The 22,913-nt window shown below is 46.4% G+C and overlaps 1 protein-coding gene across 6 annotated transcripts in view; it reads right to left on the reverse strand.

The window, feature by feature from the left end:
- Positions 1-22,913, reverse strand: part of LOC117601716 (uncharacterized) — a 230,376-nt gene that overhangs the window by 23,182 nt on the left and 184,281 nt on the right. For all 6 annotated transcript variants that reach the window (XR_004580788.2, XR_004580787.2, XM_034318855.2 and 3 more), the window contains exon 7: positions 4,060-4,248. Coding sequence is in view for 4 of the 6 variants with exons in the window: in XM_034318855.2 (XP_034174746.2) it covers positions 4,060-4,248 (189 nt within the window). In the remaining 2 variants the exon portion in view is untranslated. The remainder of the gene's footprint in view (positions 1-4,059; positions 4,249-22,913) is intronic.

Raw genomic sequence — 22,913 nt, forward strand, 5'->3', positions numbered from 1 at the left:
ATATAGATGCGGCCAATTGGGGTGGATCCGTTCCACGGGCCCGTATGATTGGTTTACAGATTACCCTGACCCCTACCCTAGAAACGTCCGCTATCAACCCCTATCTGCCCTATGTTCGACGATTCCTCTCGACCGTCTGACGGATGCATTTTTCCGATGTCTACGAAGTGTGCAGTGATCAGAAGTGTGCCGAAACAGCAGGGCTCGTGTACAAGGGTCTAGGAATAATGGCGAGGCTGAACGTGACACGATGAATGAATTTAATGAATGGGAAAACGAGATACGGTTATCTTGTGCCACGATTGATTCTACCGAAACGAGAATCGACTAAGTGGGCTGGACACTGTGAATCGATTCTTTTGTCCACTAAATTCTACGTGTACTTGGAAATACAAATTAAAATAATCTTTCAAAGACCTGAGGTTACAATTTACAGGAGAAACTTTCTGAACCCCGATCCATTCGCAGCCCTCCGGTTTTAATCTCCACCGAAACGAGGGTGGAGTATAATTTTTCGGTAATCTCCATAATCGAATCGTGCCGCAAATTAGAAGGGCAGCGGTCGGCGCGAAAGGTATCGACGGATTCTTTAATAAGAATTCGTCAGCCTTTGCTCCGACGCGCGTTGACTTAATAAAGAATTCAGCGTGGATACGGCAATCTTCGGAAAGCTGTAATCCCGTCCGCGTGGTCGATCCATTTCCGTCAGGAGAAACGGAAAGCCACGGAGAACAAGGAAGCGAGGTATCGTGGAACGTTCGATCAGCATTCACTGGGAAATGAGCAATAGATCGAAGCTACGGTTCCGGGAGAGAAGAGAATCAGTGACGGACAGAGAAAGTAAAATTCGATGAGAGGGAAAGATTGAATGAAGAGGAGAGAAAGAGAAGAGACGAGCGCAAGCGCGTACACCAGCGTATCGTCCACGCGCGCGTAATCCACAGCGTGACTATTAGTCGTAAGTCAATAATAAAGCCCCTGTCCTGGACCGACCATAATGGTCCCGGTGAATTATTCTGTCCAGGATGCATTGTCCTGGTCGGTTCGTCCACGGGGATAGAATTGTCGGCGGCCATCGGCGATATATGCGGTCTACACACGCGTAAGATCTCGAACGGGAACGCGTCTAGCGGCGCATTCAGCCACGTAGGAGCTCCGTAATTGAGATGGATGTTCAATTAATTTGGCCAGGTTTCATTTGCACACCGACACCGGCCACGAATCAACCCGACTATTTCCAGCATACTTTCCTTCGACATTTCGCACAGTCGTCTTCAAAAATAGTATCTCTCCAGCATTGTACGAAGTATCAGAAGTATAATGCTTGGCAAATTGCCGTGTCCGTTGTAAGGTACACCCAACTGTTCGCATAACGACGCCTGAAACGGGGAAGACGATCGAACAAATTGGAACTTCAAAGACATTTCCCTTCGCAGGGGCGGTTCTTTCTTCTCCGCCTTTTCCTCGTCTACCGTGGAAAATAAACTTTCGAGCGAGCGTGAAAGAAACGACGAACGGCAACCTGTACGCGTCTATTCTTACATAATGGTCGCAACTCGCGGGGATGAATGGGTCTGACAGGTAGGCGATGTTACGAATTTATCGGACGATTCGACCGTTGCTTAGTCGACGTAACGTCGGTTCGCGATCAATTTTCTTCCGTAAGTCGAGAATTTATATCGCGAAAATTGTTTCTTTATTATTTTCACGTATAGAAGTTGAGCAAAATTTGTTCCCTTTTATCTAGACAGCAGAGGAATCGTGTTACCTTCGAGCGAAACGTAGGAGAAGTACCGCGATAACGATGTACTACATGTTATTGGAAATTTTTCTTTTTGGTCGAGATGTTAAAGGGTTCCGCTGTATTTGTAACAAACTTTGCTCGTGGTTTCGCGTGCACAGATCGATCAGCGCAAACGCTAAATGACCAATGGTCTCGATCAACGACGTTAATTTACGACTGACCCATAATCAACCTGACGCGGTCTGTTTGCGCGTCATATTGGGACGCTTCTCCACACAACAGCCAGCGACCGAGTATTCGCGGTTCGCGTATTTGCGGACTCAGGTAGCAAAGGTATCCATTGGCCGAAGATTATCGGCGAGCGAGAATTGCAACCGGACTGAATTACATTTCCGACCTGTGTAATTCAACGCAGTCGATCCTGTGATACGTGCGTTTTTCAATCCGCTCGTAGATCCATTGTCGCGTACGGAGATTTTATTTCAAACCTTTTGTGCAATGGAAAATTAATATAATAAAAAAGTTTCACAGTCGAATTAATCAGAACTGAAGAATAGCAACCGAACGCGGCTATTGACAGATTTAATCATCCCGTTAATTCGCTGCTATTCGATTCTGAATTCAATTCTCGTCCCTTGCCAATTTACGTAATCTACGAGCCACGAGCAGACAGACGGAAAAAATTGAAAAACCGAGACGTACGAGAGGGACACTGGTTAAAGATGAACCACTTTTCCAGGACTTTCCCGTATCGTTCCGCGACGCTCTTTAAAATATTCACGCGATTCTGCGTTTGACGGCCAGTCGAAAAGGACGAAACGTCCCCCAGGACGGCAGGCCACGCTGCAACTTTCCTGTCCCATTCCCTACCCTTCGATTCTGAAGTTTCACTCGGTTCAGGAAACGTTTCGACCAGCAGAATCTATTCCAACCCATCCATGGTACAACCGAACTGAGGGGGTGGGTTGACAAAAAAGAAGAGAAAAAGGATAAAAAGAAAGAAGAACGTTGCCATTGTGACTTTCGATGACAATCGTCGCGGCCGACAGACATTTGATCGAATCAATCGATCGTTTTCCATCGGATTCTTCTAAACACAGCCGAATAGAAGGGTACGGGTTGCGTCAAAGGGCCGAAGGGAGGGGAAGGAACGAAGGGCTAGTCCCTGGGGAAGGACCAGCAGCCAGCGTGGGATAGAGAGAGCTGAGTGAAAGGGGCTGGGAAAACCGAGTAGCTCCGGGCTCATTTGAATCCGGCGCTCGATAATGTCCCCGGAGAGCACCGAAATATCTCGTACACGCGCGTACCTTCATGCATCGCGCGATATTGCAAGCCACTTTCTTTCCTACACCTCCGAAACGCATTCTTCTCCGACGTCGTTCATCAATGCCACGGAATAAAATTCTGTCGTGCTTAGACGACGAAGAGAATCGCGAGAGTCTTTCGCTGCTGGAAGACGAGAAGACGTTGCTGATCGATCCGCTCTGCGTCGCGGATGGATGCACGCGCGGCAGTCCTTTTCATTTATCTGGAGAAAGATCGACGAGGCGGAAACGTCGTTGCGAAGGAAAACGATGATTTAGCAGCGAGTTACGTTTAGTAGGATTACTATATTCTTTCAGGAGATGTAGAGAAATTTTAGACAGTCGAAAGATAATTTTAATTAAATACCTAAATTAAAGAATACCCCCGATTGGTAGATGCTCGAGGAATGCTCTATAAGGGATGAGAATAATCGTGGCAAGAAAAGTTGGGGACAAAGTGTTCCCCTGTTAGAGAAGAGTACTCCGGTACGCAAATTCGAAAATAATCACGACTATCAGGATTCGATTGGATTTGCTGGAGGATCGTGGATAGAAGTCACTGGCAAGAAGCAACATTCGCCCGAGGGGATGTTGAGAGATGGTGCAGCAAGGGGTGGAGTGGATTTTCCTGTCGGGAGGTGGAGTTTAGAGGTCGGGAAATTAGTTTAGTTATGCGCCCGGCAGGGACGTCTCTCGCGTCTCTAGGATGAACGTAAGCCGACGACAGAGCACGTAGACGTTCCAACTTTCTCCACCCGTTCATCTTTAACCATCCCCTTCTCCCTAGAATTTCTCTTTTTCCTATTTATCTGCGAAACGCCGCCACTTCCGTGCTTCTCGACGATTTCGAAGGTAGCCGAACAACGGCGGAGAAACGATTCTTCGGTTACGAGAAATAAAAGATCGACGGTAAAACTCTGGATTTTCCAAGAGGATGAAACGACCGTCATAAAATAGGTATCCGCGAATTATTCGAGACACGGATGGGAAAATTGAACGTTTCATGCTTACCTGAGAATCTTCTTCGGTAAATATCGCGTCGAAGGCGAACATTTTGGGCGCTGCCACCGTTGGTCTTCGATCATCCGCCGATGACGATTGTCCAGCTGTTGGATCGATCAGCGTCACCTGCTTTTTCCTCTTGTCGGCATTGAAGAAGCTCCCACCCTCGCCAGGTGACACTTTCAACATCACTTTCACCTGAAAATTAACAATCAATCTATTAGTAATAATACTGATTTTAATGTGTTAAAATATTTTTAAATTTAAGCTTGAAATTTTCTTTCAATCCACGGTTCCTTCGTAACCCGATGGCGTTACGTAATGAACGAAATCTTCTGTTCGAACGAACAATAGCCTCGTCAGAATGATCTGATGGACAGTATCGGCCGGAAAATAGACGACGCGACGGGTCTAGAATTACGAGGGCCCACATTAAGCGATCTGATTCAACGAACCACCATGCTGCACCCCGGGTTTAAGCTTGCCGAGTTATTAGCTAATAGAAATCAATAGACGTCGAAGTAATTAATTCAAACTAGTCATCTAGGAATACTTGGTCCTATTTCTTTTCATTCGTCTCAGGCTATTAAACCTCGATTTAAAACGTTTAAAAGGGTTGATACATCGACACCAATCGAGACAAATAAAACAAAGATGTTCCGTTTCAACCGAACTTCATGGAAAAAGCTGTCTGGAATCGATCATCCGCGCTAAAAGCGATACAGGAAGGGAAACAACGGAGGGAAGGAGCGTCGGTCGATGCATCGATGCATCATTAAAACAGCATTCGTTGTCGAGAGATCGATGTCCCGTCGGTATGGTATGCGGCAAGTCGGGTGTCCGTTCGGTCGGCTGTCCAGGAAATTGCGTTTCGAGATTTCGTTCAGATTGCGGCGCACGTTCTATCTTTTGCATACGGAACGGTCCTACAACGAGAGAAAAAAAAAGAACCACGTTCTTTTCCCGCTGATTCTTCGTCCCAGACCGTCGAACATCTAGATACCCTTTCCTTCTGAAACGGCGAACGTCTGTGCGTGGTGGTAGTTTACGACGAAAGGACCGGGTACTAGCGATCGAGAGACCGGAAATAAAATACCCTTCCAGTCTTATTGGGAAAACTCTGCATATCGATTGACTCCTTCTCTCCTCCTCTTCCATCATTCCCTTTTCTCCCCCCGTGTTGTCTAGGACAGTCGACCGAGTTCATTTATTCCCTTCTTACATATTCGTGTCTATGAATATTATACGTAGACGAGCATAGGTAACCTGTTTACAAGAATCTAATGAGAATGAAGGTACATGTACCAGGGTGAATCACTTCGCCTTCCTCTATCTATTTCCATCTTCCCGTCTTCGTACATCCACTAACGAGGCTGATTTCCGAGCTGAATGTCTATTCCGCACGAGCAACCCGAAGAATCATGCTGCCGTGCATCCGACGAGGATATTTCTCTGTCCACTCCGTTCTTTCCGCTCGCCGCCGCGTGTTAGCGAATGCTGGATTTCTCTCGGCGAACCAGCAACGAAGCCCGTCGATAAAACACCGTAGAAAAGTTCTACGGTCCAATCGGGAAACTTCAAAGCCATCGAACTTCCCGGCGCTCGATTCATGCGTCCTTCCTGCGAGAAATACGCGGCCAGTTTACACGAGTCCCTCGCTCGAATTAATTAGTTCCGTCGCGTCGCTCGATTCGACTATTTTCCAGAACTTTCGAGTTCGCGGCTCATAGATATTGACCGGTCAAAACCTCGAAACTTGCCGGAACATTGGTACGAGTTCTGGGCAGAGTTGGCAGAGAATCCTTCGACGTTTGATCTGTTCCTGGTGTTCAATATTAGACTTCTATCTCCTTGATTACGTCGATTCCTAATTGGCTTTAATTCATAATGCGATACCGGTAATCGCGTTCGCAGTCAAGACAATGCTAAATTTACGTAAACGCTTCCTTCGGCTGGCTACCTCCATACATCTTCGCAATTTGCTCCATTGTAATCTTCAATCTTATCCTAATGATCCTCTGCTAGCTTCTGCCCAGGCATCCTGCCAACTTGTCTGTTCCTATCCACCGATCCTCGAAATTTCACGGATCTCTCTATCTTTCTTCGCCGCTATTGAAATTCTTCTCAGAATTTTCTTCTTTCCAGTCAAGGCGTAACAAAGAAGATAATTTCAACGTTATCGTTAACGGCACGGTCGATGGTTTCTCGCTTTTAACAGAGGTCCGTCGGTGATACCGGAAACGGGCCCCAGGAGCCGGAAGGTGGCCGTTAATTTCTCAACGTCCGAACAACGGGAATGAGCCGCGCCACCGTGCTTCATACACGGACCTCGTTGTCGTTTTCCGGACGGACGTTAAAGTGCAGAAATGTTTTATGGTGCCACCGGGCATTATCCGCCAATTTACGATCCCGTCGGAACGCTGAGTCGCGCGCTTACACGCTCGTATCGGCGCGAAAGGTCGATATAAATTCGTATTTGCTCGCGAGAATACGATGGGCTCGGTGTAAAATAGTGGAAGGATGTAAACTATCGGCCACTCTGTATTCGTGTTATACGTCCTATGCGCTGCCTTTCTCTGTTTCAGACGCGTAAGCTTGTTCTTACCGACATTATTTCAATACATGTTAATTATCGAAGTTGGCTACACCTGATCTCAAACTCAATCCAAGTTTTCACCTGTCATTAATTCAACGCTTCGGCCTAATTATCTCGGGTGCTCAACGCTAGACTAGGGTCTTTGATCATCCACCATCATCGATTCTATGCAGTGAATAAAATTTTTCAACTCTCCCCAGGTAGAATCGAAAGCCCTTAAATTATTTCCAATCGCGATCACAAAAACCTTCACATCCGAGTTACATTAAAGAAGGAACAAGAATGAGGTAGAAAGGTAATTGAAGCTACTCCGTGTGACAGCCGACGTGTAAGGGACTGGAAAGAAAATCGTCTGAGAATGGAACAAGAGATGAGAGCAAAGGGATGACAGCAAATAAACCATCTGTTCCAGTCGATCGATCCGACGCAAATAACCGGAATTAATCGAACTGCGCTTTGGCTTTTAATCGCGACAAGAGCCAGCTCGTCGTTCGTTCCGTTTATAAGAGAACACGAAACACAGCCCCGGGGGGATTCAACTTCGAAGACGAATGTCATCAAAGCGATTGCGAGTCACGACGCGAACCTGGCTGCCTCTTTGCACGGGATTACTCGACGGATCGCGGATAATCTAAATAATCATCGTCTGCGGGGAAAATGTGATTCCTTGGTGGCAACCCCTTCGTTAAAACGGTAGTAACGTCATCGGCGAATGGCCTCGAGGCAGAGACCTGTGCCGATCGATTTCAGGCATTAATGCTCCTCTGTCTCGGTGTAACCACTTTATCCCGGGTACTTAATAAGAAACTTGCTTCCTGCCGAACGAAAGCAAACGTTAGACAGCTATGGAAATAAATCTGAGCCGTGAAAAAAAGTAACGGATCGTCTGGGCATCTAGCGTGGCATGAAAATGAATAAAAATTCTTTTATTTCGCCCGTTGGTTTTACACATTGCCACGCTTCATCCGGAAATTGGATAGCTTGAAAAATGTACACGAGACACGGTCAACGTGACACCGTTCTAAAGCGTGGCATTGTTTAAAGAGAAACTACTGCCAACGGTGGAAGCAGCGCGGACGTAATCGATTTCCGGCGTGTTAACGATTTCCACCCGGTAATCGAATTTCGGGCAGCAGTTTTTTTCCCCGTTGCATCATTCGCTCTCGCTCGTGTTAAAGGGTTCGCCGCGTTTATGCAAATTCGATCGTCGTTTGGATTTCCCATCGATCCGCGGGAAAACGGTTAGGTTCGCTGAACACTACTCGGATAGGGTCGAACCTAGCGTTCCGGCAAATCGACAAAAAAATTACCTTTCATCCGAGCAAACGAACGGGAGCCAAATAAAGCATTCGTCGATAACACGGGACCGACTGGAAATATTGTTTATTCATGACGATTTTAACTTTTCGCAAATAGCAATTTTTTATTGGTGCCCTTTTATGATACTTTTCTCCCATGAAATCGTATCGAACATTGTGCGTTTCCATATCGGTCATTTAATATGCAGCAAACTGATATCCATAATTGCGCAGATGTAAATCAAACGCAAAGCGTTTAAACGAATTAATCGACGCTTTAATTAGGTGTTTTATCGATGGTCAACGGGTTCCCGCAATAAGTAAACACGCGTAAATCCACAGGAAACGCGAATCGACGAGAAACGCGGAGAGCTCGACGATACAGTTACCGGAAATTCGTGAGCCAGGTTACAGTTCAATAATAATTAGACTAATTGTAAGTATCCAGACACAAAGTAAGCGTGGCGCGGGGGCGGGGGCCGGAAGTTTCTGATTCACCAGCCATGGAATTAGAAACTTAACCCACATCCAGTTCGGATCGACTTACAGTCGAATGTTAAACCCGTTATTAGGTGGTTTGGAACGGCGAGATAAGGCTGTTGATAGCGACAGACAGCGAGATACGCCCTTTGATTGTACGACGGTTCGGGATTCAGAGGACTTCGAAAGCAACCCTCACCGCTGCAAGGCCAACCCGGTTATCCATTCTACGGTTAGATGTATCTAAATACGCGGCCCGCAGGCGAACGTCGAAGGGTGAAAGTCGAGGAGCGCGTAGAAATTTCTACCGTCGACGAAGCTCCGGGCTATCCGAATGAAATTTGCGTCGCGAAATGGGTCAGGGGCGGATCCACCCTTCGTAAGGGGCGCGGTCGTCGACAAATGCGATTTTCCTGTGACGAGGAGAACGCGATCCTTCGACCCGATCAACCTTCTTTTTCGTCGAAGAACGCGGTCTCGTGGAAACAAAGTGATTTGCAGACAGAGAATCTATGTTCTTCCCTTTTCGAATAAAAATTTACCAAGTCCAAGGGATTACTCGAAAATGTTCGAATCCCAGCCACGATAGCAGTCCTTTGCGTTATCGAGTTGTGAATTTGAAATTAGGTGTACAACGCCACTCGTCGAGCTGTAATTAGAATTTATGCGACAAGTTTCAGCGCGAGTATACCCATACCCAAACGCGTTATTATTATGCAAGGAATTCAAGTAGAATACGATATCGGAGTAACGAGAGAAATATCACCGCCACGCGATTTAACCTGGGATAATGAATTACTCTCGAGTAGGAGAAAATAAATAATTAAATTATTCGAGTAACGACGATCGATTTGAGACAAATCACACAACGAACACCGTAGTAAGAGGGTTAATTGAGGTCCCTTTCGAGAAAGCAAAAACATCCCCTTGCTCGCAGACCCTTCATTTGCACCTCGTCCACTCTATTTCATCCACCCACCTATTCAATCCCTCCGTTCACCCCAACAGCTCGAAATTCCTAAACGCCTCTTCGCCAATTAAAAATCTTCCACCCTGTACGCACGCGAGTCGAAACATTCGCGCTAGCATTTCCGTCGCGCTGCTACGTCTCTTATCCGGTGACTGGCATGGAATTTCAGGATTTATTAGAATCCAACGACGTTCACCTGTACACTGGGGGGTATAACGCAACGCTTCCGTAGTCTTCGGCGTAGAGGGTGTGAAGGGGTGACCAGGTTGGTTAGGGTTGTCAGTCAAGCGACGATAAGCGGCAACTAGAAGAAGCGTGCTACACGCTACTTCGTCGTGCCTCCTATATTGTACAACGGTGTGACGTATTAATGACTGTATAATGACGGGGGTGCAGATTGTACGCTTAATACCGCGATGTCTAGCGGGGTGCAAAAGGTTGTTTCTTCAAGATTTTGCTTCGAGAACTTAGATAATTCTTGTTAACATCACGGTCGTTGCTGAAGGGTGGAGAAGAAAAATCGAGCGGAGGGTTGAAGTTCAAGACTGACACAGTGGAGGCAAGGTGTTTGATGTTAATTAATCCGCTGACTCGACCTGGCTACGACTGCGAAAAACGTTATTCGACAATAATCCTTGGTTCAGGCGGCAGATAAATGTCGGTTCCGGTCGTTCGGGCGTTAAGCCGTCGGATTATGCCAGTCCAAACACAAGCGGAACAGCTTGACGGGGGTGCGAATTATGAGCGTCATCAATTCCCTTCGTTGCCCTCTGTCCTCTGTTGCGAGCACCTCCAGACGAATCGGAAAAACTTGAAGCTCCCGTTGATTTATACGGATTAACTCGACGAAACGTCCTAAGCTCAGATTTCTTCCCGAAGATTCAGAATTCCTAAACAAATCTGCGGACGGGAAGAAAGTTCCGGGCCGAGAGGGTGGTTCAATTTTTCACGGACACGTCGATATGCTGAGAACGAAAATTGTTCGACTCGGTGATGCTCGGTCGAGCGGTAAAGGAAGAAGATCGATGACTCGATAAAGGCGCGTGCAAAGGTGCGGGTTGACTTCCATAAGACATTACCCGATTTCCTTCCCTTCAGATTTCCAGATTCTATTTTTCAATTCGAAACGTAATATATCCTGTATAAACATACGGTTGTGTATAAAAAATAAATACACTCGATGGTAGACGACGAGAATGGGAACAATTCTGACCGATATTACTGAGGAAAGTTAGCAGATATTGCTTTTCGATCGTGCGTAGTTCCTTTATTATTTTCGCTTCCGTGGCAATCTCTCGGCAACAGAAAAAAGAAAATGATCGTTACATCTAACAGGAAGCCACGCCACAAGGCAAGAAAGGACGATAGAAGGAGGGAGAAATTGGTTTCGAAAGGTAAACTAATTTCGAGCCACTTCTGTCCGTGAAGAGAGAGATCGCCCTACCATCTTCTTCGTCTCTATCCTTCCACTTTTACCGTTTCTTTTCTCTTCAACATCGTTGTCCTTTCATTTTTTTTTTTTTCGTTTTTTCACTTTTCTCCCTAACCTCGGTGACCTAATTTCTCATTACGAAAGGACCAACGGCCACAACGGAGGATGCTCGTCTAGCTTGGCTAAACGAGCGAAGAGGAAGAGAGAGGCAAAGCCGGCCTCTTTCAATCTCGAATGCAAATGAAAGTGGAGCCGAGGATTCTTTGAAGGGCCCTTTCATCCTTTGAGCATAATGGTGCGCACTGGAGGTCCATTAAGACCGCTACGGGGAAATTTTTCGTCGTAGCCTCGCGAAATAATCAAGACGGGACTCGGTGGCCTGACCCTGACTCTTCTACCTTCGTCGACGTCGTTGAAATCGGCTAGCCAGACGAGACACAGCGAAGATAAGGGTACATTGTTGAAAAACGAGGAATTATCGATTTCATCGATTATATATTCCTTTCGTGATGTAAAAATTTTCTAAATTGGAGCGATATACAATTTATCTAGAATTGCCTGGTCAAACGAAGGGATCGGTTTCATCGATTTTCACGTTTCAATCCGAGTAACTGGCCCATCGCGTAATCCTTGGTAATTTCGACGTCGAGTAGACTGATGATAGTCGAAGAGTTCGTATAGCCGGGAATGTAAATTGCTCGCGTCTGCCTGAAGCCACGAAGCAATAAATCTCGACGGTGAAGACGCGACGATTGCCGTCTACCGAGCGGGGATAAAGTCTCGAATCACGCACGAGGATTAAAGACCATTCAGATTCAACGATCATCTGTGCCGTCCTGCTGAGATCGACGTTGATCGATTCTCACGAACGATCTATCGCTCATTGTTTTTTAAAAAAATGAACTTATACGAAGAAATGTTCATAACCAAAGTGTTGATCATCTTCTTAACGACAGTACCGTGATTGCAGCCGTACCTTGTAATCGTAAACGAAAGAAATAAGAAATAAGATTGAAAAACGATTTAAATCCTACTGTCAGATTGCTACCCTCTTCTCGGGTGTATGAAGCTAGACGTTAATATCGCGCAAGTTTCCTTCGTTACGACTGCTCGTCACGAAGGTAGTTCCTCGATATGGAAACCGAAAATTACGAGCGAAGGGAAAGTTCAAGCTTTATCTCGGATTTTAGCACATCGATCGTCAGATTGGTCGTAGGGACAGAGGTAGCCAGGAAACAGGTCCGTATTGCAGAAATACGTGCAATTACCTGCGACGACAACAATTACGCGGCACTTTTTATGGTTACTCGTCACGCCATACCTTCGATACTGCTATCAAACGTTGTTTTCTTATTTTTTCTATCCGATCGTTTCAACGACACGAGCATCGGTTGTTCAACGTAAAAATTCACTCACCGCGAAACGATCGACGCGTCGCGTTTCGAATCTTGTATCGCCAGCGATCGGAGCCGGTTGAAAACGGCGAAAATTGGTCGTGTCGGCGTTCTGGTCTTTGATTATTCACTTCTCTCGATGAAACGTCGCGAAAAATATGCCCGCGCACAGTTCGAAACGATAATTACACGGTCGTGTAAACGGGCAAGCGTCACGCGAGTTCCACCTCGCTCGATATCCTTTTCTTCGACTGCCTCGACGAGTTTCGCTGTTCGAAAAACGCGATAATTTCTGCAGAGGGATGAAATCCGACACCGTTTCCGGCGGACAGTGTGTCACAGGGGGAAAGGAAAGTAGATAAAGACTGGCCGAGGATATATTGCGAGGGAATAAAAACGCGTACATCCTCGTCCGCGAAATCATCCCTAGGCCGGGAGCGGAGACGAGCAAAAAAAAAATTACTTTAGCCCTCGTTCCGGTGATGCGCTTAGCATATTCATGCGCCGGCGCTATCTAGAGTTTTCCGGTGTCTGACCACCACCACCGCCATCCTGCTGCACCCTCTACATATTCATAAACGAACCATGATGCACAGAGAGGCAAAGAGAAAGAGAAGGTTCGAGCTAGCTCACGTTCTAAGGAGAGAAGAAATAAAAAAAGAAGGGTTCGCATAGGTTGAATCGTGGGTGTGCAACAGGAAATCTACGGGACCAGGTCCTACCCATGAAATCGACGAATGCTGCTAACTGTGAAAAATGTTATTTCTTCCCGTCTCTTGGATTTCCATCGGTCGGAGAAAAAGGATAAATCGCTTGAAAGATTCAAGAATTTTCAGACTTTCTTGCGATTAAATTTCAAGTCACCGAAAGTTCATTTCTTCCTTTAATGAATTCAAGATACGTCACGTTGGAGCACTAGATTGTTGCTGGCTTGAGATAAGTAGCAGAGCACGAAGAGTGTTTAATTTATAACTCTCAAGATACTGTTCTTGGAAAACTTTGCTTTACAATATGAATTACGTATTGCGCTCTAATGGCACGGTTGGAAAATCAAATTATTATTAAAAGAAAATGTGATACCCTTATTTGAAAAGGCACGCGATATTCCGTTACCGGATATGCAGCTCTAAACGTCAAGAATCGTGCAAACGTTTCGTTTCGATCGACAAAGGGAACGGTAGCCACAGTGATACGTCCCCGTGCATGGTCAGACGCAATCGCGTTGGTTCAATTATATCTCCGATTACTCGCTCGAATTCGTCGTGCCGCGCTGCTCCAAAGACATTCTCTCTCTCTTCCTGATTCCCTGCTGCTCTTTATGCCAAACAACCTGGCTGCATACGCATGCGATGCGTTACATAGGAACGCTAGTTTAGCGTTTCCAGCCGTCTCTGATGTTTCACGTGATACGTATCACTGAGAGTGTACAGGATTCAGCAAAATTCGTAATACAAACGGGAAAATAGCGGTTGCCCGTGCAAACGCGAGTCGAGATTATGGAGTAAATTTGCTTCATTTGGACTTGCGTTTTGCTGGGGCACAACTTTGAAATTTCATCGAGTACACCTGTGGTTATCATGTTTCTTAATTACGTAGATATCTGTTTGTTTATAAATTACATTTTCTGTGTTCCGCCCTTTTCAATCAGATTTTATTCGATTTGAAATAAATTTAGAATGAAAAGACTAATTGAGTGATATCAATCAGAAGTAGGTTGGCAATGTTCATTTAGCTAGTGGATGTAGCTATTTCTATCCTGTCAATCAGTCTATCCATTAACGATCCATGAATTACTAACTGCATAGTATCGATTTTAAATCAATCAAATGACACATTCCGTGCTATTTGTATCCAGAAACAAAACGTCGAATGAAAGATATTTATTCTACGATTTCAATTTACTACTACACCTTGTATCGTCATATTTCTTCAATTGTGCCGTGAACTATGCTTTATCCTGTACGTTCGCAATCGAACAGAAACGGAATAAGAAAGAGAGAGCAGACACGCCGGTAGCTAGAGAGGGACCGAATCGAAGCAAGTGAAATCGACGCGTGTATGGTCAGACGAACGAGCCGAAGCTTCCCTATCGTGCATGTAATATGCACGTAGCAATACGCAAACTTGTCAAATATATCATTCCGCTCGATGTATCCGAACGCTCGAACTTTATTCAATTTCCCGTTTTCCGACGCTACAGCGACGCCGGGTCCACGCATAAACAACCATCGCGAAGAAGGAAAAAAGAACAGAGAACGGACCATTTACCTCGTGTTGAATTATCGAGCCGACGCGCAGGGAAGGTGGAACAGGTATGAGCCGGCTCTGTTCTTCGCACACCACTGCGCTCTTCAGTCTTCAACAGGTAAACAGCCCTCGATTCGTCGTCTACGTCGTCGGTGTTTCTCTTCCTGGATGCGTTCTCGCGAATAAACAATCACCCGATCGAGCGAAAGGGAAACGCGACGAAGTGATACAGTGAAAATACGGAGATCGGGAAAACGCGAGGGAAATCGAGCGAGTACTATAAATATTTGAAAAAAATTAATCGTTATACGAGAGGATAAGGGTGATGTAAAGCTGTGCATTGCCGTTGAAATAGATGTCAAACTATCGGAGTTAATGGAGCACTTTCTTATTCAGTGCTTTATTATTTCCCAGTTTGCCGGGTTCTTGCAGCTTCCACGGCAGCTTAATCCCGGCGATAGCGGCGCGGCGGTGATCGTTAAAGTGGCTTCACTGTGGCGCTCTGTGCAGATTCATAATTCATAAGTTCGCGCCAGTTTCGCATTGAAATCGCCTCGAGAATACGCACAGTGACGATCTCCGATAATGGCGTGGTTTAGCTCGTTTCCCGAAGCAAACCGCCACTACCGTCTCTGCCGTCTACCTCGGCTGGAATATCATGTTCCCGACCACGGTGTAGCGAAGCGTTGTAAGCGCATCCGAAACCATTAATCCAAAATATCCGAAATTTTGCTGTAAGCACGATCGGCCCCCTTTTACCATCCGGCACGAATACGTGATAGAGAATGAAAGTTTTCACTTTAAGGAACGAATCTTATTAACGTAGCTAAGGATTTCAACAAGAAATGTAAATCGAAGGATTATTTTGTAAAATAAATCAAATAAATCTAAATCGAAATGACGATTAATCGAGGGAAAAGATAGATTTTTATAAATACGAAACAATCAAATAGAGCCTCGTTGAGTTGCCAAAGCGCGTTCAAACGCGTTCAAAAATATTGCTTCATAACTTTGTAAAAAGCGATCGTCGTTTTTTTTTTGATGCATACAACGAGGTCTGTCCGTTGCCAATGGCAATTTACATTTCGGATCGATCCGACTGGATTATATGAAATATTTATTTGTGTGTTGAAAAATCGGGGATAAAAACGTTTTCCCTTGTAAAAAGCTTACAGAGCAGGTCAATAAATTCTATGATTAAAAGAAAAAACGTAGAATTGTCATTTGTTTTACCAGATAACCTTAATGATCCAGTTTACCAGGAAACCCGGAATAAACTGTACTTTATTATCCTTCCTTTCTTTTCCTCTGTTTTTCATACAGTTTAATCAGTGCATATCGGTACAATTCTGTTCCCTTTGTCTGGTAGCGAACGGCAACAGCTTCGCCCGTTTCTCTCGCACCCATTTATCGCCACCCATGCTCATTTTTTTTTTCCACCAACTTCGCTAATGGTTTAATTACGATGCAATTACGTTCACGTTTTATTTGCTTAATGGTTTACGCGGCTTTCAGAACCGCCGCCCGGCGAATTAATCCGTTTTCCGTGATTCGACGTGTTAATTCGCTGCCGCGAGTTATTTCTCCGTTTCAACGAGCAACTGACACGCGAGAGGAAATGAAAAAAGAACACGTTGCTCGGATAATTCGAGCCAACGAAATATCTCTTCTGGTCGTGTAACTACGTTAGGCGAACAATCGAAGCGCGGAGCAAAATGCGTGTCTCGTTTCTCGTCGCGGGTTCTTTCATTACAGCCTCGTACATTTTCTTTTCTCCGCTGTTTCTCGCCACGGTAGCTGCCAGCAGGTTTCCCATGAATACGAACTCTCTGCCGCGTGGCAGCCCGGCAATGCCGTTAATTAATAGAGTCGCTGGCTTTCGCGATAATTGGTCAGAAAACGACGAGCAAGCGTGGATCGAGCGACGAAGTAACGGATCGAGGTCGAGCGGGTGCAATCACCGCTGTGATTCTTTGACAAATTTTCTTTCACCCGTCCCCGACACTCGTTCCTGCTTACTTCCTGCTTAATTTCGTGGAATTTGCCAACTACCGACTCGACATCGCGCCTCGGTTTTCACCTGGAAAATCATTCACTCCCTTAGCACGATATTTCTACGCGACTGCGTGATTGGAGCAATTCAAAGTTTCGTAAGAATAATAAAAATTTAATTAGCGCCGATTGCTAATGAAAAGACAGAAACAACCATCGACTCCCCAAGAAATTTATACTCGAACCCCTAATAAATTCAGCTAATACGTGACACGGCCAGGTCGTTAGTTTGCCAGCTCGTAAAACAGCCGGCGGCGTTGGCGTTGCACCAGGGACGTCTTAAAACGGCCTCCGCAAGTCCCTTCCCGCAACCCTTTCTCCCGTTGCAAAATGTCGGGTCGAGTTTTCAAGGACGTTGAACACGCGTGTGGGTGGAGGTTTTCGCCTCGAAGGGGCAGCCAGGATGTATGTTTTCGGGAGGGGAACAGATCTCCCGGGGTACATCCGGCTCGCGAAACACGGCCACGTACGACCGCGACGATTAATATTAATCCACGCCACGTGAAAAGGGTAACATTAATATCAATGAAGAATACGGGGCTAACCTTGCGTCTGCCGTCTACCGAGAAGATCGTTGGAAGAAAGTAGCAGCCTCTTGATGCAAGTGAAAATGGTAATTCGGAAATTGTAAATTGAATTACGAAATTCGTGTGTTTTGTTTGTCAATTTTGTGGTATCCGACAGACGGAAGGTTCTTTCTCGATTTCTGACGAGACGTTTCTCCTCGTCCAGGTAGCCATTAATTTCGCGAGACGGCCCGGCGAGCGTCGCGGAGAAATTCCACGTCTCGAGGGTGGGCAGAGCGATTCCGCGAGCGTTTGTTTTGTTTTCATTAACCGGCGCTGTTTACTCGCGCGACAAGCTCGAGACAAGTGGTTAGATTTCGCTCGATACTCTGGCAAGGCTAAGTTACACGCCCCGAAAGCCGCTCTCGGCAGCTGCCTAACAAACCTGGAGAAATTCGTTGAATAGCGTAAAAGGAACGAGAGGGAAAGGGACAAGCTGCTTGATTTTTTCCAGCGACAAGTTATCGTTCGATCTCCGCTCTCGAGCCGAGAATCTGTTGGGAAGGTAATCTGAAAAATTACGGTTTTATTCATGAGCAGTATCCGTGTTGATCTACGAGAAAAGAGAAGAAAAGGGTGCCGGTAAAATCGCGATTCGCGACGATTCAATCGCGACCCCCGTCTCTCTTTCGCTCCCTGCTCTTTTTTCCGGATGAAATTTCGACAGAGCGAACGGGACCCTTTTCCACCGGCTCGACGATTTATTTCACCCCGAAACGGGGAATCGATGATTCCGCTTGATCCAAGCTGCTCGCACGTTTCACGCGACTCTTCCTACCAAAGCGGATTTTCCGTTCGAACGAAAACGATTCAGCGAAAGCAATTAGCGTTTTTTCGAAAGATAAAAACAGAGGTTATATTTTTCTTTTGTTCCCAAAGGTATCTAAATCGTACAAGATGTTCCCTCTACGATAGGGAAATTTTATGACAGATCCGGGAATGATTTCTTATCCATCCCACGGAGGAATAGAAAAAAAGAAGGAGAATGAAATAACGGATCTTCCAACGTCTAGTGAAAAAGAAACCAATGGAAATTGTACGAGCTTTTCCTTGTTTTCCAGTCTCCACGGATGACGGAGGGGATTGCAGTTGGTAGGAAGCAAAAAAAGACACGCCTCGACTCGGGGGTGTGAATGTTTAAAGAGGGCACAGTTAGCGAACGGAGAAGTACAAATGGCTAGCGCCTGGTGCATCGATTATTCACACGGGGTCACGTTAAATATGTACGTTTTCGTGGGGATCGTTCGTCCGGGGTGGCTTCTTCGGCGAGGGACGAGTTTCACAGTCGACTGTCTCTCCGGTTACGCGTCTTCCTAACCAACCCCCTCCCCACCGTTCTCGCTCAACTACGAGGGTTAACTTGCATGGGGAATCGGCGAATTAAAGAAGACGACCTTCGCTCCACTGACCCACATTGGGGTCGAGCGGGTTGAGCCCCCTCGAATTTCAACCCCCCCTCGTGTTTTCTTTCGAAGGGTAAATTGGTGTACAAATAAGTAAACGAGAGGTTCAACAAGTAGCAGCTGCTATAATTTTCTGATCTTTCATCGCTTGGTTTATGAAAGTTGACTTTAGTTCAGGAAATTTCTAAGGGGTTCCTAACGGTAAGAACGCGGGGTGAGTTATGTGACGGAAGAAGAACGCGCAATATTTCACGTAATCCCAGTCGCGCAGTTAAGAGAAGGGACTAGCCTCGTTAAGGTACATCTCAGGCATCCGTAGCAATCGGGCCTCACCCGTTTCCATCAGCGACACGCGTTGCAAAGGACAACTTCTAACCCACGTAGGTGAAATCAAGAAGATTTGTGAACGACCAGGAACGACGAAGGGTGGGTGGTGAGCCCTTGGCGGACGACAAAGCACTTAAGCGGTACGTTGCGGCGGATAAAATCACGCGCGCGACTTAAGGGTGGATTTCGTGCGGAAAACGTCGTTTGAAGGCGATCCCTGCGAACCACGTGGTAGAAATAAGAAGTGTTAAAATAGTATATTCAGCTGGTTTAACACCCCCTTCAGAGAGTGAAGCCTCAAAATCACCAAACAACCCCCGAATAATTGCATACAATCGCAGGACGAAAAACGTTTATCGTGGCTAGATTCGTCACAGGGCGCGTAAATGCAGGAATCTTAAACGTTTATATCAGCCTCGAGGGAGGGCGAGTGAACCGGTACAGAGAGGGAGAGGGTTGTTGGGAAGATAGAGGGCTCGAGATTTGCAGCTTCTCCGGCTGGGAATTATACGCGAGGGTAGATCCCTTTGGCCCGATAGCCGCGACAAATTTCAAGAAAAATATGTCCACCCCGCGCGTCCCCACGCCAGCCCGCGTCGCCCGATACCGTTAAGCCCACCCTATACAGTCTGCTACCCCTCGGCATCTCGCGTACGCTCGTATCCGCCCGCTGGCTACGCCGTTTACCGGGCCGAACGCTGATGAGAAAAATATCTAGACGTAGATCAAGTTCGGGAGAGAGAGCGTCTCGTTAAACTGGCAAAAGTGGGCCGGATGTCGGTATTACCGGGCCATCGAGGGAGGGTAGACTGTTCGATTCGACCCCTAGGAGAATGAAAAGGGAGTTAGAGAAGAAAGGTGGATGCGAAACGAGGAGGGAAGCAAACGTTTTAAAGCCGAAAACATTGGATGTCTGACTTTTAACTAGTTTTCGTTAAAGAGGTATCTGCCACTCGTTAATTTTATTAATTAATTTTTGTCAAAAGTCATGCGCGTTAAAATCAGCAGGAAATGGAAGACGAATTCCAGGTGGAAACACCACCGAGAGAGAAAGCTAATAAGTATCCCGTACGATCATAACTCTTAATAAACAGAGCAAGCTGCGCATCTAATGGTATTCCGTGAGTTCCCAACTCGCGGAAGTGCACTTTCGTGTTTCCCGGGGAAAAGACCGGCCGCGTGTGTAACTCGGGATGCAATTTACCCGCCTCAGACGGACGAGTCTGCTTGTCATTCTCTTTTCTTCAAATCTTCGCGTCTTCGTGCTTGCCAACCGATGGCTCGAAACTAGCCTCTCGTAAAACTGTCTTTCCCTTACTGTGATTCCTCATCCCCAGGTGAGATTTATCATCGTCCGTTAAAACCATTCCCTTCTTTATTTTTAACGAACAGCATTTGATAGCGAAGAAAATCAACGGTTACCCTTTTACGGTTACCCAATGGAATCGTCGTGGAACAATTGCAGCGGTTAAAACAATCTCACCCCCTCGGTGAACGGTGCGCCTAGACGCTGTATACGGGGTAGACTGCTTATTAGGCAGTTGTTTGTCCAAATTACACGGTGAATAATTCATGCCAGCAGCGCGGATGAATTTATATTAAAACACTGCTCGCCCTCCTAATTTCAATGTTGCTTATTATGCACCATCGTTGCGCATGTGTGTACGAACCGCGGGATCTTCTCTTTCGAACGCGTTTCAGGAACAAATTCGAGCGAAGAAACCCGTGGAAGAGTTCCTCGGAATTTCCATGACGACCGAGTCGTCGTCGTTCAACCCCGTGAACGCCTTATTACGCCCACGCATAGGACTGTACATCATCCGTCGACACTTATTGACTCTTAGAGAGCGACCGATTGAAAAGTAGCTACGTCCGTGCCATTTATTACCCGGCCGAACTGGCACGCCGCGTAAAGAAGAGGACGGCCGAGACTCGTCCACCCTTCGCGAGTTGTCCGCGAAAAGGGGATGAAAAATGGCTGTAAATTTCGGCAACGCGAGCCCCTTTTCGACTCTCCGCACTTAATAAAGGGAGCTCCGTTCACCCGGTGACTTTTCGGGGTAAAAACGAAGAAAAAAAAAAAAAAACGTTTCGAGCTTCAACTTCCATCCCTCTGTACGGACAAATTGCGTTATAGGCGGACGTGTCTGGGCGGGACCTACAACTACACGCTCGGCGACGTTGATTTGTGGCGCGTTTCAATTATCGATCTATGTATATGGCTTCGTTTTTGGTGTTAATAGGCCCTGGGGCGGTTCGCATAATTATCGGCCGACTAGTACATACGTCCGTGTAATAGACATCGCTGACGGCTAAAGGAAATACGGAAAAATTGTTCTTCAAACGTTGGATTTCGAACAGAGTTTGCAAAGCGTTTCCTGCATTCTCCTTCGTCGGAATTAAACCATAAACTCTTCGTGTATACCGTAACAAGTCCAACCCCGGTACAATTCCTTCTTGTTCCTGTTTCTCGACAAATAATGCCGGCCGCGACAAAGCGGCCTAATTTGTGTTACAGTTCTTGTGTTTACAGTCGCGCAGTTACTCGAGCGAAAGGGTCGAGTAAGAGAGGACGAAAACGTGACTAGTTATACCGGTCTTTGAAGTTCAAGCGTTGATCTCGCGTTGTCGCGGGCAAAAGCTGATTCAGCTCGGGGATTAAGCTCGATTTGTATATTAGGTACATATACACAGTGGTGTTGAACAACCAACGGTAGACGGCGATGCGACTGTCGGCGCGGAACGCTCGAGAGAGGCTGGGAGGCGCGGATTAAGCGCGGCCCTGCGGAAAGTGTCGTAAATTGTCTCCGGGCAGACTAAACGAGGATATGTGCTTTAGCCTCGCGGGCTAAATGATAATTTCAGCTTGTGGGGGAGGGCAGCATCGAAAACGAATGGCGACGCAGAGGAGGCGAACACCGGGGGTGGTTTGTTCGAGGTTGAAAATAAATCGTGTCGACCAACCGCGTTTCCGCGGTCTTGATTTACCTCCTTCACCAACGATTTCGTGCACGCTGCTCTCTTCTTTTGCATAAATAATATCATTTTTTTTTTCACTTCTTTCAGTGTGTACAGGTATACACAGTGCGACAATAAGTTATTAAATATTTATCGGGGAAAAAGCTGCTAGAAACAAGGATAAGGAGTCGAAGCACTAACTTATCTACATCTAGGTAAAACCCAGGATATTCTCCAGAAGCACTCGTGCTCCCAGTAACTTCTTACAAAGTCCTTGCCAAGGCGCAACACGATCGTCCTGCTCCGTAGAGACTCGTCAAAAGGCGCCGGCTCCGCGATAACGAAAATACCACGAAAAGAAAATTGGAATAAAATAGTGAAATTCGGTGAATCCCCAGAGGTAACAGTCGATACCGTCGTAAACTCCCACGAGGTGTCCTAGCCAGGTGTACTTCAGAGTTGTACCCGATGCGGTGCCAGGAAAATCGACTTGCATCAAACATGCATGAGATTCTTCTTCGACGTTAGGCGACAACACGGTCCGTGCGCTATTTCCACGTGTTTCTCGTCGACGAGGAAGACAGAGAACGATCAGAGGAGGAACGAAAAAGGAGAAAGTCGAATTTCCGTGATGTCTAGTCCAACAATACGCCGCCTGGACTAAACGGCTGTTCATTCAATAGACCCACCGGTCGAGACCCGATAAACCGACTTGTCGTGCCCTTTGGTTGCTCGTAAACCGTTCGAACCCCAGCCAACCCTTCGCTCTCCGTTATTCTTGCACCCTATTCCAGCAGTGGACCTCTGCGACAATTCCATCGAGACGAAGTTCCAAGTAGAACGGTGGACGCTGGCCTCGGGCCAGTCTTCGCCATCGTTCCCTCTTTTCTCGCGTTTTTTTTCTTTTTTATGGAAATCTAAGAGTCACACGTTCACTCCGTCGCAACAAAGGAATAAGACGATGGTCGGTTCCTTCTTCGGACGATAACCTTCGACGAGAATGAGAGGAAGGGTTGAGACGAGGACGAACATCTGCGATCCTCATTTGAATGCACCCTTCGAGGGCCGAGAAATCGAGCTGCCGATAGAGTCTGCACATTATACGCCTCGCTACTCGTGTTTGGAGATAGGCATTCGATA

The sequence above is a fragment of the Osmia lignaria genome, chromosome 6, assembly GCF_051020975.1.
Source record: "Osmia lignaria lignaria isolate PbOS001 chromosome 6, iyOsmLign1, whole genome shotgun sequence".
Classification (NCBI taxonomy): Eukaryota; Metazoa; Arthropoda; class Insecta; order Hymenoptera; family Megachilidae; genus Osmia; species Osmia lignaria.